Genomic DNA, 18,806 nt, shown 5'->3' with positions numbered 1-18,806 from the left:
TTAAATAAATACCAATAGCTCCAAAAAAAAGAAGAGGATTTTGCAATAAAGATAGCAAAATTGGTGAAAAAATAGGTTACCATATTAGAGAGTACCACATGGAATCAGCTTTTTGATGTTTCTAAATGCGAAGAAAGAATCATTACTACCCTATTGCATAGGCAGATTCATCCATTCATTACCAAATCTTACTATTTTATTTAATTATTTTTCATTTTAGCAACCTTCAATTTGTATTTTGAAAAACTGAATGGGTAAGGCTATATATCTACAAAATTTCGATTAACTGAATAGTAAAAATGAAACCAAATACACACACACATATAGTAGACTATGATTGAAGGTATGGCATAATTTAGTTAAATACCAGAAAAATTATACTCCGGAGATACAATATATTTATATAATTTATATAATTTCAATTTTTGTAAAGGTAATTTAAAAAAAATTGAGCTACGACTCAGAGTGCCTGCCTATACATATATAAGTGTTATACATGAAACACTAAAAATAATGAGATATCGACTTTTATAGTTTAAATAAAATTAATTAAATTTATTAAAATCGATATATATTTACGATCTTACTGATTTGTAGTTCACCGATTCAACTGGCTTTCTAGTTAAACCACAGTTTAAATTATAGTATAAGATTTAGTTTGTGGTCGAGTTTAGTATATTGAAAACCGAATTGATAGCTGAACGGTAAAGCTATCAATTTTTTGTTCAACCTTCAATTAAATGCTTGAATAAATATATGTAAAAGATAATTAAATTATCGATATGGTTTATGGTCCAAAAGATTGAACTATCGGTTTAATCGGGTAGAGTCCAATTAGACCAAAGAGTTGGTCGAACCAATTTGAAAGTTACACTAATGGCATAGTCATAAAATTTAGTTAGGGCAGACAAACTATAAAATATTTAATTTTAATTAACGATTTTTTTCAAACTAACTAAAGCGGATTTTGAAAAAAAAAATCTCCGACCAAATGTGGTGAGAGCGAACGCATGAGTTTATCCGTGAATGGTTCCGCAACTATGTTACACCATCAGCTTGGTGTAGACAAATAATCCATCAACCGTCCTTCATTCATGATCATCAGTTCACTGTTCCACCGCCACCGCCATCAGCCGGCCACCGGCACCATCGACCAGAAAGTACCATAATCTTTTAATTTTACAAAGAGTTAAAATTGTTATGTTTTGATGAAAAATAAATTGCGAGAAAGAAAAGGGTAATGATCATATATTAGCTAATTTGGACAAAACTGACACAAGTGGCTACGTTGTACCTTCTTTCTTATTTTAACATCTTCCCCACAGGATAATACCCCTATGGCTCCGACCGTGCCTGTTTTGTCTCTGGTTTTGACACGTGTCACCGGGCCCATTACACCCCAAAAAATCCACTTCTCTCTAACTTCGCTCACTGGAGGCGCGTGTACTACACTCTCTAGCATTGTAATGCAAGTGCAATACACGAACAATAAGTGAGAGTGGGATTGGATTAAATTTTTCCAATTTAAAGTTAAGAAAACAAAAGTTGCTATTTCCACTAATTATTAGACTGTTTCCAGGGAGAGTCTCTGGTTTCTGTTTTATCTGGAAATAACAAATTATCAGTGCGAGAGTGAGACAGTACTGAGAGTGAGTGAAAGATATATCAAAACTATCTCTATTAAGCATTACAAAAACAACTCATCTTCTTCAGTTTCACACTACCAAATATTGTTTAATTCTTTCAAAATTTCTCTCATTTTTCAAGCTTCTTCAATGGCCACTCCACTAGCTTACCTTCTCATGGCCAACAGACAAGAACAACCCACAAAAACCCCATTAAAACCAGACCCGCCGCTAGCTTCTAACCGTGGGAGAAAGCCCATGAACAACAAAGACAAAGCTCGTAAGAAAATCCCACAGAGAGGAATGGGTGTTGCTCAGCTTGAACGGTTAAGGCTCCAAGAAAATTTTAAAACCATTCAAGAAAGTACCAAGCTTGAGTCTTTTAGCAACGTTGTTCAACCCTCTCATTCAACTTTGTCATCTGTGCCCGACCCGATCCATAGCTTTCCCGTTCATTATGCGGTGAACTACGGTGGTGTGCCGCCATTTGTGGTTCCTAATCCGTATGTTAAAGTTCTGGTGGGAAATGAGAGTGGTGCTATTTCTGTGTATGAGAACTCTATTAAAGAGCTCTCTTCAATCCCAAAGCTTATCCACCATTATCAGCCTACTAGTACTCCCACATCGGATTTCTGGTTCAAGGTTTGTGTTTTTAAGGGTTTTGGTTTTCTTGGGTCTCCATGTTTCTGAAAATTTCTGTTTGTTTCTTGAGAATCTGTGTGGAAGGAGAAAGAAAAGGAAAAAGATCTCATATTTTTTGGTTTTCTAGGTTTTCAGAATGTCACAAAATTCTTGGCCTTCTCATGACAGTTCTCTAATTTTACTAATTAATATTTCTATTGATCTAATATTGAACTCATAGTTTTCTGTTTGGCCTATAAGAAACTGAAAGAAAGTTAAAGAAAATGAAATATAAAACTGTAAGGGTTTTGCTCTTTCATGACCTAAAATAAAACACTTGTTGCCATTTCTTACTGCATAAAATTTTTTTGTTATTGATTTTGCTAACATAATGTGATTAATTACCCTTTGTTGCAGAAGAATTTCAATGGAGAAAAAAACACAACGACAAGAACAGATCAAAAATTTCCAGAAATAACACCATTAAGATCAAATCTTGACTTAAATCATCACCCAAATGGATTTGAAGCTAGAGCTGCAAGAAGTGCAATTTATCACCACAATTTCAATGATGTAATAATCTCAAAACTCCTCAAGAAACAATCTTTTTTCCTTCTTTTTTCAAATCCAAACATTCAAATCAATATAAATTATTGGGTACTAATTACTTTTTGTTTATGGGCAACCAATCTTGTAGGGCACAGAAGCATCAGCAATCCACAGAAAACCAAACAAAAACAGTGGAAATATGGTAATGGAGTATGATTTTTTCCCAAGTGATAAAAAAAGCTTCAAAGAAATGGAATTTGGTGTAGCAGAAAGTTCAGTTGGTGCAGCTTCTTGTCTTACATATTCTGATCACAGTGGTGCTTCATCTTCTTCTTCATCATCATATTCCAATTCCATTGATTTGTCCCTCAAGCTTTCTTACTAGAAACAATTAGTTATATCTGTTTTTGTTTAGATGCTTTTTGATATCTGTGTTCTTGATTTACTACTGATCACTACTGCCCTATTATACCCTATACAGTTAGCTAGCTAATTATATGATCTTTTTGGTTTACAATTTGTTCTTGGGCTAATAGACCTGTAAGAATACTGCAATTCTATGCTCTTTCTTTAAGATTGTCAGTCACTGCTTTGATTTTCTCAGCTTTTATATATTTTCTTGCCATTAATTCTACATTTCTCTTATGATCTATCATCTACATTCTTCTAAGAAACTGTTAGTTTTTGGGTTCAATTTTTGCGATCATTAAATTTTAATTTTATAGATGCTAACCTTCAAAATTACTAATTAGATGTTTTTTTAGTGATTTCAGTCCAAATTGAGTGCACGTGATAATCGGATTTTGCCACACTACTCATCTTATGTTAATACCGGTATTAAATTTTTAGGGTCACTTTTATTTTGGTATAAGGAAAAAATTGTTTTATCTCTGGCAAGACCTGATTTGTCACACACGCTCAATTTAGTCTGAAATCACTAAAATACTTCATAGTGATTGTACTTTTAAAATTTAATATCTAAATTAAAGTTTCATAACTAAAATAAAATGAAAGTTTAGTGACCTATAAATTTAATGACTGATTTTACCTAAATTAATAAATGGGCAAATAGATCTGGTCTTTTGAAGATCAAATGATTTTTGTGATCAACAGGCAGCTGGGTAGATTGCTAGTAGATTCATAGATAGATTTATTTATATGCATGGATATTATATATTTGTGAGCAATCTTTCAGAGCTAAGGAGAAGTGACAAAATTTAATTAATGGACATCTAGTAGTACATCAAACATATCTATAGTTCAATTTTAGTTGGATGCATTTGTATTCATGTTTGTACAATTTTTCAATATGTTTTTGATTTTGTCTCATTTGCATTAAATTATTTCTGCAACTAACATATAAAACTATAGATAACAAATAAGATGACATGGTAGTTTTTTATACTTTTATATTAAATAAAAGCTTCATTTTCAAAATATTATGTTTCTTAAATGTTTTTGAATTTTAATTAAAAAATTGTTTGTTATACGTTTTCTTTTCTTTGTAGGCTATGTATATATCATAGTTTACTTATTTGTTTAGCTTCTATATTATTTGTTTTGAAACATACAAAATATAGAAGAGCATATGCAATTGGATGTTTGACCTTATTGAAATTGAAACAAATTTAGTTAATGTTTTAAGAACAAGTTTACAATGACTTCTTAAGCACTTTAGAAAGTTGTATGACTACTTACCAAAAGGTTATTGCATGATTGAATTATATTAAATTTACTTGAAAATAATTATGAATTGCTTTTAGACAATACATAACATTCATATATGTTTTTCTTATTTTATATGACATCATAAGAAAAAGATTATTAGTTTTTGAATAAGTAAAAAGGCAACTATTTAGCTAGTAGGGTGCATAACGAAGTATATATAGCACAATGAACTCAAAATTCAACATCAATGATGTATTTTTATGAGAAGGATCAAATGCATTGGGGGAGATTTATTAGCTTTTAGTGGTGTATCTAGAAATATTAGAAAAATATTTGTTATTTAAGAAGAATATATAATCGAACAGTATCACCAAAAATAGAAGACGAAAGGAGAGGTATATGTGCGCCCGTCCTTAGTTGAAGTTGATCGAAAATGTATATTTAAAAAAATAAAAATTTATTCCGTATATCTCGTCTTCTCTGACTAAAACTGGTGAATCGTGTAGAAAGGCTACTATTTCGGCTGTCATGTCCCCACCTCCGCCTCTATTTGCTTAGGATGATCGAATCGACTTGATTTTGTGTAGTTTTTAGAAATAAAAGGTAAATATACCAAAAATAGAAATCCAAAAACTGCATTAAGAACTCTTCAGTTCTAATAATTTACCCTTTTTTTTAGTTTTATGATAATCAATTCTAAAAACATAAAGATTACAATTTGGGTTAAGAAAAAAACTCTAGCCGTCTCTCTCTTTGAGAAACCTCTCAAACCCTAGTAAGTTTTCTTCTTTTTGTCATTTGGGAGGTGGTTTTTGGCCATTCTTGGCCTAAAATCACCTCCCTAATCTCTCATATTCAGTCTATTTAGCGTTCTTCATAGTTTTTATCTTTGATTTTGAATAAAATTTCTTTTTTGGCCATTTATGGTCTAGATCTAGAAATTATTTTTTATTCTAGTATCTTAATTTCATTAGATCTGATCTAATCGAAATTAAGAATAGTTTATTTTCATCGTTAAAGATGAAATTGTTTTTTGCGATGCAAGCGACTTGGATCTCTAAAACAATTAGAGCCACCATCTTACGACGGATTTCATCAAATATCGGTATGTTTTGCGTCAATATCGATGATGTCTTTAATGTTCAAGAGAAGAGATATATCACAGAAGATGTGATCAAAGACTTTAACGATGAAGTTATAGCTGCTAGCTGTAGCAGTCGTGCGATTAAAGGTAGTAATATGTAATACCCCAAAATATTTAAGTACCTAATTGGACCACGTGTCCAGTCTGGGTTCGCCAGAGTGGCGAAATCAAAAAGAATTCTGATAAAAAAATTAAGATAAATAAGTTTTAGCAGATTGGTTTTGTAAAGGATTATGGTGAAGGATTTAATAATGTATTTCAATTCTAAAGTCAGAATTGGAATTGTAAGGAAAAATGTCAAGAAAAAGCCCAAAATAAAGTATAGGGACCAAAGTGGTAATTTAGCCACTTTGGGACGAAAATGGAATTATTTCGCCAAGGTCCGCGAAATGTCTTATAGTATATGTGGTAAAAAGTTTCGGGTCAATCGGAGACCTTTTAAAATTTGGACGCGGATGCGTTTTGGACTAAAATGCAACTTTTGAGAAGTTTAAGGGCTAAAGTGTAAATTAGCCAATTAAGTCTCGAGAATAGTAATTAAAAGATTTTGACGGAAAATAATAATATCGAGTTAGTATTATTTATATGAATATAAATAATACGTGAGCAATCGAGTTAAAATAATAATTTAACCATTTGGTTAATTATTGAAGTTTAAAAGAGAAATGGTTTAAGTTAAAGAAATGAAGGATCAAAGTGGACAGTTAACCAAGATATATAAGTAACTTTCCTTAAGAATAAGGAAAGAAGAAATGATCAGAAGGTGATGGAAACAGACGAAGGGAATTTGACGATCGTCGTCGATCCGCCGCCGTTTCGCCGTTTCTCGTCCAAATCGCGAGTTCTTTATATCGATTCGTTCAGAATTCGATTCTCTATCATCGCTAAGCTTCAAATTGAGGTAAGCTTGACGTTTTTATTATGAGAATTGATAAATAAGGGTTATTTCGTTTTAACGAATTAAACGAATCGTAATCGCGTTTCTATTGGCGTTTTTGATGATATTTGAGATGGTTATTAATGGAAATCGTGCTAGAATCGATTTTGGATGTTTAAGCACGTCGGAATTGGCCCGGGGAATGAACCCCGGGGCTGCACATTGGCAGCCGTATGCTGCACGAACGTGCAGTACACGTTCGTGTAGCATACTGCACGAACGTGCAGTACACGTTCGTGTAGCAGACTGCACGAACGTGTAGCACACGTTCGTGTAGGACACTACACGAACGTGGAGCACACGAACGTGCAGCGTACTGCACGAACGTGCAGTACACTGCTGCACGAACGTGCAGTCCTTCGCCGAGTGAGGAATCCTGATTTGGGCTTTCTGGGCCCTGACGCGACGCAGAAACTCGATTTCAAACAATTTCAAGTCGTGTAATCAATCGTGATTCGATTGAATATCAAAACGTAAACTAGGACGTTTAAAAGAGAAGTGTGATTAAGAGATTATCAAGTTAAGAATCGTATTTGAAATACGATTATGTTAACCTAAGTTTATAACTTAGGGTTTTGATACTAAGTCAACGTTTATGGATTAAACGTATAGGTAACTCGATTAAATAACTGACGTACCGACAAGCTATCAAGCCAGTTAGCGGGAGTGGATACGTGAGTGGACAATGCATGGAGCTTACGCTTGCGGGATTATAATAATGCAGTTTTTGGATAGCGGTCACTGTGAGTGGCAATTTACTTTCACGTATTATTATAAAAGTCATTTTCTTATATTATGAATGTTATTATTATATTCATTGTATCTATATGATTTGTTCATATAAGATATTGCGCTTGATGAGTTTGATTATGCACGTTTTTGTATTCATTGTTTAAATATGAATAGTTAGTATGAGATCTATAGAAGTCAATACCTATTGAGTATCAATAGGCTATGAGATTATCAGTAAGTCATTCTAGCGTGTCTAGATTGTCAATAAGATTACGAAATGCGCATACGATAAGAGTGCGATACGAGAGTGAACTCGGTTAAAATAACCTGAGCCCCATGAGAGTGAACTCGGTTAAGTAACCTGAGCCCCGTATCTAGTGGGTTGGACCCACCAGTGAGTTGGACTCACACTTTGGGATTAAGAGATTGGTTGCGACTGACGTGGTCGAGTGTGAACACTCCCGGGTTGGACCATTTGGATCAAGTTGATTCGATTATATAAGTTTAGCGAATCAAGGATTAGAGTTTTGATAGAGTCTGTTAATTAGGAACGTTTACTGTGTGCTTATATTATGTATGGAATTTGTATACGTATTAAGCGTGTGACGCTATATTTTGATAATACTATAAGTAACTTGCAAACTCACTCAGTATTTTCCCAAATACTGACCCCTCACTTTGATGTTTGCAGGTAGTAGAAGTCGGATCAGACAAACCATCTCCATTGTGCTAGAAGTCATTGGACTTGCACAAGTATGAGTTACATGAGCTGCAGTAGTCAGTAGTTGTCAATCTAAGATTGGTAAATTGATTTCAAATAGTTAGTTTTGAATGTAAACTCTAATATGATATTTTAATATCTATATTATATTATTTAAAGAGTTTTCTGAAAACGTTTTATATATAATAATATGTTTTCAATTGCGAAAAATTATTAATGGTTTTAGGCTTGCTACGGGTTTCGGAGCTACCACTCCCATTCCCTAGCGCCGGTCTCGGCTCAATAATTTGGGTCGTGACAATTGTGGTATCAGAGCAGTTGGTCCAGTTACCTCTGCTAAGATGTGTTTGTCGGTTAAGTAATCTAGGAACTACTGCAGCTATAGAGATGAGCTTTGTCTGATCCCAGTTGTTTACGTTAAGTGTTTTGTGATAAGTATAATAGATTAAATTGTGAAATGTTTGGTTGACTTTCGTGACACGTATATACGAGATAAATATACATATAATTTTGTTTTCGATAAGATGTGCTTGCATGATATGAGATTGATTTGTATGAATTGAATCGGATACATCGGTTGGCTTCGCTATCGATGTCAGACAAATAAGATACATCGGTTGGCTTTGCTATCGATGTCAGGGATATAGGATACATCGGTTGGCTTCGCTATCGATGTCAGACGAAAGATATTAAGAATAATATGCTTTTTGAAATAAAGTTTCTAGGAGAGGTATTGCCTCCTATGAATAGAATATGATTGATGCGAATGTGATTTGATGTTAGATATATAGGTGTTTAGCATCAAATAGCAGGAGAGATGTTATTGGATTCGATCGATCGAAATTTTAGAAAGAGTGAGAAGAAAGACTACAAAGTTATAGAAGTTGAGGAACTTTCCAGAAGCAGAGTTTAAAGGTCTAGAGAACTTACAAAACTCGAAGTTTATAACTTTTAAAAGTTATTTGTTTAACGATTCTGAAAGCATAATTGTGCCTAGACCCGTAATAGTCATTGATAATTGCCACGACATTGATAGAAATGCATCACTACATACATCAATTCATGCATTGATAGAACATGCATCATATGCATTATGTTCAGACGAAGAGGTGAGATGTGGCAACTCTTTGGGGATGAGAGACGTCATCACCCTAGTGCACAATTTTGCTAAGATTTAAATGAAATTTTTAAATGAGTCGTTTTATTTGAAAGAGTTTTCAAAGAGTTTAGTTTTTAATGTAAGTATACCTAGACCAGAACTCTGTAAAGGAAGTAGAGTGCTCGCGAGCAAACTGTGATCAAGGCTAGGAGGCGAATGAATAAGTATAATTGTGAGAACATAGGATTTGTGTCTCTAGTTAATAAACTTAGCCTTGACTAAACAGGCTAGTACACAGTTAGAATAATATATGTGTTCGATTAATAATGTATAGAACATGTATGATGTGATTTGATACTGATAATGTTTGATTAAGTCCATGTGAGCGGAATGCTCGCAAGACTTAAGATGCGATACGTAATCAAGAAAATCTAGGGGACACTGATTTTCTTGAATCCGGTCAACATAGATGCTTATAGCTACGATAGTAATATGCGTTTAACATATACAACGCGAGTATATGTTTTGGCAATTGGCTAGTCTATGATGAGTCAGAACACTCAGAAGACTAGCAATAAGAGACGTATCATAGAAGGTAAAAAGGGAGGAGACGTTTCTAAAGTCCAACGTACATGGAAATCGATTAGACGTGAAGATTTGTAAGGATTATATTTTAAGGAATTTATCAGTATTCCTTTATATAATCGCTATACTATGAACAAAGAACTGCACGATCGCGTGCTGTTGCACAACAAGTATATGAGGTGCGGGAAGAAGATCGAGGTAACAAAAGTGAATGCACCCTAATCCGATTGGCTAGTAGAGGCCAAGAACGAGATAAAAGTCAACGAGAACTTAGTAAAGTAAGGTGAGAATATATAGGCATTGAAAATGACGTAATAACCCGACGTCATTATGAACTAGTTAGCTGTAAAAGCAACTGATATAAGTAACTATGTGTCAATAAAAGGATGATGAGTACAGAGATAGTATCAACGTAAAGAAAGAGACACCTATAAAGGTTTGATAATGGTATGGATAAGTTAAAGCTAAAGGAGTTTAGCGGATCAAGTGGTATGCCAAAACCTTTAGAAAAAGTAAAGTAAGATGTTGTATACATCGAGCGGATGACGGACAAACAGTAATGTCAATAAAGATGTCGATGAAAGGTTCAACCTATAATTAGTTCCGACATGCAATTGGAGCGGTGAAAGACCAAATAACATGAACTAAGTTTGTGACCCGATTTGGGAAATTCTTTCTACCATTAATTCCGATAAGGAATAATCGGGAAGAATCAAGGTTATTAGACCAGAAGATATGATGTAAATGAACAGTTGAAGTATACGATAAGAAAGATCGAGACATAAATAACAAGAACTGCAATTGGTGGATTAAGAGTTGAAACTTCCACCTCAAAGATTCGATTATGAAACGAATTAGTAAAGCGTAAAGGTGTAAAGGATTAAAAGGGTGTCAGACAAGATCAAACTTGTTTGATACATTCCCAGAAGCGGATCCTCAGGAAAAGGACTTCGGAGAGGAAGAATTATCAGACAAATCTGATATTGAAGAGTACTGGAATGAACATTTCTGATCCAGTGTACGGAAATATTACAATCTGAGGAAGGATGCAGAGATAGCTCTGAATCATGTAAGGAGGTAAATGCGCTCCTCCTCACAAGAAATGCTACCGGTAGGTCCACTAACTTCCGGCGTACGGTCAAGGGATTACCAAAGGTACATGACGTACATGATAAAGTATAAAGACGCAAAAGAAGGTTATGAATAATAAGAAATCAGTTAAAGTAAGCAGAGTTAAAGAAAGTACAGATAACCGCGTATATCGCGAGAAACTTGATAAGAGTTATTGAGGAATGAAAAAGAGAAAGTCATGTGAAAAGATGACGAGAAGATCAAATGAATTGAATTCTATGTAGTCGTTAACGCATAGAAACAAAAAGGGATAAAGATGATAGAGTCATATGAATGGATCCACTGACAGTTAGGATGTCAGTAAAGGGTATAGTATGACGATATATAAGTAATCGAGAATGTACTACGTTGATATTGCAGGCAAAAGAAGCTGCGACCATTACTAATTGGTAATCGGGGTTCAGAATGCCGAAACAAGAAATATCAGAAATACGAAATGCGATAGAGATGACATCAGCATATGATCGGCTTACAGACGGCCATGATGACAGTACGAATACGATAAGACGATACGTATACGATTAAGAACGCACTACGTCGGGAAAATTCAGATAAAGAAAGCCACAACTCTCAATTAATGATCGATGTTGTGGATATTAAAAGCAAGTAGTACATGACGTATGAGATGCGCTGAGGAGGAAAGCAAAGACTGCACTAGAAGATGATTAAGAAACACGATAAGAACGTGAATTAGGAACGCAATAAGAGTACCATAGGATCATAGCATTTAGACTATTGATCCTATTGGTTAACTAAGGACAAGAAGTCAAAGAAAGTAACGAAGAAGTATACCTACGAAATGGACAGAAGTAGAAATTAACAAGTTGGAAATGAATACACAGTGTACATTGAACAAATCAGGAGTAGGACTTCAACGCGGCGACAATTGTTGTCCCACTATTATGAAGATCGTGTAAGTAACAGTTACGCTCAAATCAAGAAGATTCGCAAAGAGATTGAATATCTCTTTCTTATAGGATATTAAGCAGTAAGGTGCAAGTATCTGTAGTATAAAGAAACATCACGTAAGACTAACAATCTTTAAAAGATGTTAGCGATGATCGTAAAGTAAAATAGAGGATGGGATAACAAAGACAGTTATCCAATATCGTAACGAATGAAAGATGAAATAGATTAAGGTAAAATACGAAGAGGTAAGAAATTTCAACGTAAGTCAACGAGGATACGACAAAGGAAGCAAAGACATTATAAAGATGCAACATGAGAAATATCTCATATATGACAGTCGATAAGCGACAATAATAAAGGATGAAGTTGCATAAGATAAGTGTATAAAATATACAAAGAGGATAACGAATAATGGGATGAAGATCCCAATGCAATGATAAACAAAGATCAAACCGTGATAACGGCCATATGAAAGAGACTACACAAATAAAGAAGCATGAGCTAATTGAGTATTTACATTACTCAACAAGGAATGATAATGGGGTTAGACGTATTGAACCAAAGTAAAGAATTAAGAACAGAGAATGGTAAATATATATAAATACTACTAGTTTCGTCATCTTTGATAATAAGACGTCATTAATATGAGCTAACATCGAACATCAGTATGGAACTGAAAATTTAAGTACGACTATAAGAGTTTATAGTAATAAATGTCAAACACATGGATTGTGTTGTAGAATAAAAAGAAGAAATCAAAAATAGATTGTCAATGATACCTGAAGTCAAAGTGCAAAAGGTACAGAAAGTGAGATGACGATTCCTTACGCTAATCAGTGTCGTAACGAACACGGTATTCCTATTATGAATAAGAATTCTAGATGTAAATGGAATTAAGGTGAGAAGAGTATATGAAAATTCGAGGACGAATTTTTATAAGGGGGGAAGAATGTAATACCCCAAAATATTTAAGTACCTAATTGGACCACGTGTCCAGTCTGGGTTCGCCAGAGTGGCGAAATCAAAAAGAATTCTGATAAAAAAATTAAGATAAATAAGTTTTAGCAGATTGGTTTTGTAAAGGATTATGGTGAAGGATTTAATAATGTATTTCAATTCTAAAGTCAGAATTGGAATTGTAAGGAAAAATGTCAAGAAAAAGCCCAAAATAAAGTATAGGGACCAAAGTGGTAATTTAGCCACTTTGGGACGAAAATGGAATTATTTCGCCAAGGTCCGCGAAATGTCTTATAGTATATGTGGTAAAAAGTTTCGGGTCAATCGGAGACCTTTTAAAATTTGGACGCGGATGCGTTTTGGACTAAAATGCAACTTTTGAGAAGTTTAAGGGCTAAAGTGTAAATTAGCCAATTAAGTCTCGAGAATAGTAATTAAAAGATTTTGACGGAAAATAATAATATCGAGTTAGTATTATTTATATGAATATAAATAATACGTGAGCAATCGAGTTAAAATAATAATTTAACCATTTGGTTAATTATTGAAGTTTAAAAGAGAAATGGTTTAAGTTAAAGAAATGAAGGATCAAAGTGGACAGTTAACCAAGATATATAAGTAACTTTCCTTAAGAATAAGGAAAGAAGAAATGATCAGAAGGTGATGGAAACAGACGAAGGGAATTTGACGATCGTCGTCGATCCGCCGCCGTTTCGCCGTTTCTCGTCCAAATCGCGAGTTCTTTATATCGATTCGTTCAGAATTCGATTCTCTATCATCGCTAAGCTTCAAATCGAGGTAAGCTTGACGTTTTTATTATGAGAATTGATAAATAAGGGTTATTTCGTTTTAACGAATTAAACGAATCGTAATCGCGTTTCTATTGGCGTTTTTGATGATATTTGAGATGGTTATTAATGGAAATCGTGCTAGAATCGATTTTGGATGTTTAAGCACGTCGGAATTGGCCCGGGGAATGAACCCCGGGGCTGCACATTGGCAGCCGTATGCTGCACGAACGTGCAGTACACGTTCGTGTAGCATACTGCACGAACGTGCAGTACACGTTCGTGTAGCAGACTGCACGAACGTGTAGCACACGTTCGTGTAGGACACTACACGAACGTGGAGCACACGAACGTGCAGCGTACTGCACGAACGTGCAGTACACTGCTGCACGAACGTGCAGTCCTTCGCCGAGTGAGGAATCCTGATTTGGGCTTTCTGGGCCCTGACGCGACGCAGAAACTCGATTTCAAACAATTTCAAGTCGTGTAATCAATCGTGATTCGATTGAATATCAAAACGTAAACTAGGACGTTTAAAAGAGAAGTGTGATTAAGAGATTATCAAGTTAAGAATCGTATTTGAAATACGATTATGTTAACCTAAGTTTATAACTTAGGGTTTTGATACTAAGTCAACGTTTATGGATTAAACGTATAGGTAACTCGATTAAATAACTGACGTACCGACAAGCTATCAAGCCAGTTAGCGGGAGTGGATACGTGAGTGGACAATGCATGGAGCTTACGCTTGCGGGATTATAATAATGCAGTTTTTGGATAGCGGTCACTGTGAGTGGCAATTTACTTTCACGTATTATTATAAAAGTCATTTTCTTATATTATGAATGTTATTATTATATTCATTGTATCTATATGATTTGTTCATATAAGATATTGCGCTTGATGAGTTTGATTATGCACGTTTTTGTATTCATTGTTTAAATATGAATAGTTAGTATGAGATCTATAGAAGTCAATACCTATTGAGTATCAATAGGCTATGAGATTATCAGTAAGTCATTCTAGCGTGTCTAGATTGTCAATAAGATTACGAAATGCGCATACGATAAGAGTGCGATACGAGAGTGAACTCGGTTAAAATAACCTGAGCCCCATGAGAGTGAACTCGGTTAAGTAACCTGAGCCCCGTATCTAGTGGGTTGGACCCACCAGTGAGTTGGACTCACACTTTGGGATTAAGAGATTGGTTGCGACTGACGTGGTCGAGTGTGAACACTCCCGGGTTGGACCATTTGGATCAAGTTGATTCGATTATATAAGTTTAGCGAATCAAGGATTAGAGTTTTGATAGAGTCTGTTAATTAGGAACGTTTACTGTGTGCTTATATTATGTATGGAATTTGTATACGTATTAAGCGTGTGACGCTATATTTTGATAATACTATAAGTAACTTGCAAACTCACTCAGTATTTTCCCAAATACTGACCCCTCACTTTGATGTTTGCAGGTAGTAGAAGTCGGATCAGACAAACCATCTCCATTGTGCTAGAAGTCATTGGACTTGCACAAGTATGAGTTACATGAGCTGCAGTAGTCAGTAGTTGTCAATCTAAGATTGGTAAATTGATTTCAAATAGTTAGTTTTGAATGTAAACTCTAATATGATATTTTAATATCTATATTATATTATTTAAAGAGTTTTCTGAAAACGTTTTATATATAATAATATGTTTTCAATTGCGAAAAATTATTAATGGTTTTAGGCTTGCTACGGGTTTCGGAGCTACCACTCCCATTCCCTAGCGCCGGTCTCGGCTCAATAATTTGGGTCGTGACATAATATCATGGCGAGCGAAGCTAATCTAATTCCCTTTATTTTAAAGGTTGTAATGGATGTCTTCAACAACAACTCTTTGCTTTGTAATATTATCAGTTTGATAGCACATGACTACTTTAACTTAATTGAGATGCATAAATGTTGTTTTAATAGAAAATCTCATGTGGTAGCATATAACTATTTTAGTTTATCTAATTGGTTGGGGCATGTCCCTCCGATTATCAAATTCTATGTATTGGCTGATCAATCAGCTTTTGATTAATAGAACTTTTTATCTCAAAAAAAAAAAACATAAAGATTACATTTATTAAATAAATTTAAGACTAATTAATATTTATTATATTATTTTATGATTTATGAAAATCGCACCAAACTGCTCTATTTTTTATTTTATTTTTGATAAATGTGTGAAGATCCCAATATTAAAAAAATACAAAATCAATGTTGTTCAGAAAAGCTTAAAAACCCTAGCAAATAGCAACTGAATCTGACTTTTATATGTCTCGGGATCTGGGCCGGAGAAGAGGAGGGTATTTCTGTTATAGAAGTAGGTTAGCTCAAACTCAACAACAGCATCTCTCATTACTATTTATAGGTTTCAACCAATGACCCTTTTCAGATTTACTTTTTTTATTTTGTGAAAATGATGGATCAAAACTTCATAAATAGCCTCTAATTTAATGAATATTGCATAATAAGTTATTTTTTTTTGCAATTTTTCTCTCTTTTTTCCCTCTACTATTAACAGACACCCTGGCTAGGGTTTATGAATGGTCAGTAAAAGGGCTGCTGGTGATCAGTGGTGAATTGTACAGATAGATATAAAGCAGCCAGCCATAGAGGCCTCTGGCTAGCAGTGTATGCACTCGATTTGGATCTACCCGAACTTAATTCATTATTTAAAATAATGTTAAAATATTCAAATCAAAACTAAATTGATTGAACTAGTTGATTTTCCATTTCAGTTCGATTTATTCTAAAAAATTGACTAATGTTAAAAATTGAGAGTTATAGAATAATAAGTGCGAACTTCACATTTAAAATATATGGATAGAATGTGAAATATATAAATTGAAATGAGTGACTAACTTATTGTCTTAAGATTGTATGATCAAATGTTGTATATGGTCCACGGTTGCTATTTGTATTTCAGACTGATGAGTGTATACTATTGAAAACTATCATTTTTATAATATTAACCTTTGGGGTGAGCAAAAATACCGACCGACCAAATTAACCAACTCAACATACGAATTTTTGTTTATTCAGTTCAATGTTGATCTGTGTTTTTCGTTTTTAGTTCGGTTTGAGACTTAGATTAAACTAAACCAATCGAACAAACCAATTTTTTTGAAAAAAAAAATTGTATCTTTTTCTGTCTTAATTAAACCTATCGAATTACGACCTATTTTGTTCGACTTTGAAATGTTATCTTTTGTATTTGGTCCGTTTTGATGGATTTTGGTCCGATTAACCGAACCGGCCGAATGCTCAATTCTAATCGAACTAGACCAAATTGAATTTTTTTTCATTTTACTTCAATTTTTTCGATTCGGTTCGGTTTTGGTACTTCCCTCATGGTGGCTACAGCCCATGATCACAGTACAAAATGTGTCTGCAAAAACAATAAGTAATTATATATGCAAAGAGATGGAGAGAGAGGGGGAGACTGGTAGTGTGTGTTAGTTGCAGTGTAAGTGGAGTAAGGGTTCTTTTCAAGCTTTTATTTTGTTTTTGATTTGTTGGTCACTGTTATCAATCTTTGTCTTACTTATTATAACTTTTGGTGAATGTTTTTCCCTTTTTAGTCTTATGTTTTTACTCTTTTGAGTTTTGTTAAGTTTACACCATTTCCATTTTTCTTAATTTGTGCTTTCTTTCTGTTGAGTTCTGCTTCATTGAACCATGTTGCAAGACTAACTTTTTTTTTATTACAATAATAACAAATTAAAGGAAAAAAAATAAAATTTCTGACCCATAAAGATAAAAAAAATAAGCATATTTTTATCTCATAAAAATATAAAAGTAACCACATTTATTAAATTATTTTCGTAATGTATTAAGCTTAATTTTAATGTATGAACATTAAATATAGTAGTTGCATAATAATTCACACTTAAAAACTTTAAAGAATATTATAACAATATTTTAATATATTAATTATAATTAATGAATTTTTTAATTTTTGAAAAAACACTATTTTTTCTATTTTTATGAGACGGAGGAAATATAATTTTAACTTAGTTAATGAACAATATTGAGACTTGATAAATTAATAATGCTACGATCAACGACGAAGTCAAAATAGGGTCAGACAATATCTGGACCCTACCTCATTTTTTAATAAAAAAACTACCTTTAGAAAAATTTAAAAATAAATTAATTATATAAATGTTCCCACTTTGAGAAAAAAAAACTTATAAATGTTCTCTACCTCAAATTCTTAATAATTATATTTTTTAAAATAGTGGTTTGATTTGACTACAATTAAATAGCACAAATTTATAAATGTGAGGATCATTAATCTATCTAGGCAAAATTATAGTCGGTCCTCTAATAATTAATATATATGGTGGGTTAATAATTTATTAATTATTAAAATTATTAATTTATTGAATACTTTATAAGACGTAATATTGAAATTCGTTCCCTAATTTTTTCATTAATTATTAAAATTATTAATTTATTAAGTATTAATTATTAGAGGGTGTATTGTATATAATTATCACTTCAGTTCACACTTAGACTAGTGATATCACTGGCCTGATTCTCAATGATAATTACTTATGTTTCTTTAAAATCAACACAATCTTTATATAGTTCAAGAACAAAAGTGAGTTATTAAATAAAAAAAACTTTTGCTACAATAAATGATAGATTTGTTATAAAATGAAAAGGGTTATAGTTGAAGTAATGGGTAAAGTAGCAGACTGCAGACCAACTTCAAGGTTTAGTTTCTAATTTTCTGATTCTGAGGGACTTGATTGTTTTAATTTATAGCAACGGGAACCAAAAAGCAATAAAAAGCGTGGACGGCAGGATTCGAACCTGCGCGGGCAAAGCCCACATGATTTCTAGTCATGCCCGATAACCACTCCGGCACGTCCACCTGATATGTTCATCAAAGCTTAAACAATTATAATAACAAATTTAAAAAAATAGACTTACATAATATAAACTGTACTAGAGTAGGTATAGACAAACAGTTGGTTTAACTAAACAATATTCAATTTAATAAAAATTAAGTAAGTTAAATTATTTTATCTTGTTAACCGGATTGACTTATTCATTTTAATCGAATTAAAAACAACTAAAATTGTAGAAAATATTTGAATATGAATTAGTTGGTTAATTAAATCTCCTTAGTGGTTATCCTAATTGATTTATTAAATCTATAAACATATAAAAGAATCATGATTAAAAAATGATGATTCAAATATTCGATTACTTTGATTAACTAAATCTTTTAAAGAGAATTAATCATAACTGATTAAATGATTTAACCACCCCTAGCTAAAAGTGGCAACCCTATCAAAATATG

General features: G+C 33.2%; 1 protein-coding gene and 1 non-coding gene across 3 annotated transcripts; one reads left to right on the top strand and one right to left on the bottom strand.

The window, feature by feature from the left end:
• The first annotated feature begins 1,615 nt into the window (after nucleotides 1–1,615).
• Nucleotides 1,616–3,369, top strand: LOC126669797 (uncharacterized). Of its 2 annotated transcripts, none has more exons than XM_050363359.2 (3): nucleotides 1,616–2,267; nucleotides 2,667–2,819; nucleotides 2,944–3,369. In XM_050363359.2, the coding sequence occupies exons 1-3, from the start codon at nucleotides 1,776–1,778 to the stop codon at nucleotides 3,178–3,180; spliced, it is 882 nt and encodes a 293-aa protein (XP_050219316.1). In that variant the 5' UTR covers nucleotides 1,616–1,775; the 3' UTR covers nucleotides 3,181–3,369. The 2 variants fall into 2 exon arrangements, with proteins under 2 accessions (XP_050219316.1, XP_050219314.1); XM_050363357.2 differs by having other exon boundaries at nucleotides 1,620–2,267; nucleotides 2,664–2,819.
• A 14,923-nt stretch (nucleotides 3,370–18,292) lies between these two features.
• On the bottom strand, nucleotides 18,293–18,374 carry TRNAS-AGA (transfer RNA serine (anticodon AGA)). Its single transcript has one exon. It is a non-coding gene; the product is annotated as a tRNA-Ser (tRNA).
• Between the last annotated feature and the right edge of the window lie 432 nt (nucleotides 18,375–18,806).

The sequence above is a fragment of the Mercurialis annua genome, linkage group LG2 (genome assembly GCF_937616625.2).
Source record: "Mercurialis annua linkage group LG2, ddMerAnnu1.2, whole genome shotgun sequence".
Lineage (NCBI taxonomy): Eukaryota > Viridiplantae > Streptophyta > Magnoliopsida > Malpighiales > Euphorbiaceae > Mercurialis > Mercurialis annua.
The sequence above is the reverse complement of the archived record's forward strand: the minus strand, read 5'-3'. Positions and strand labels throughout refer to the sequence as shown.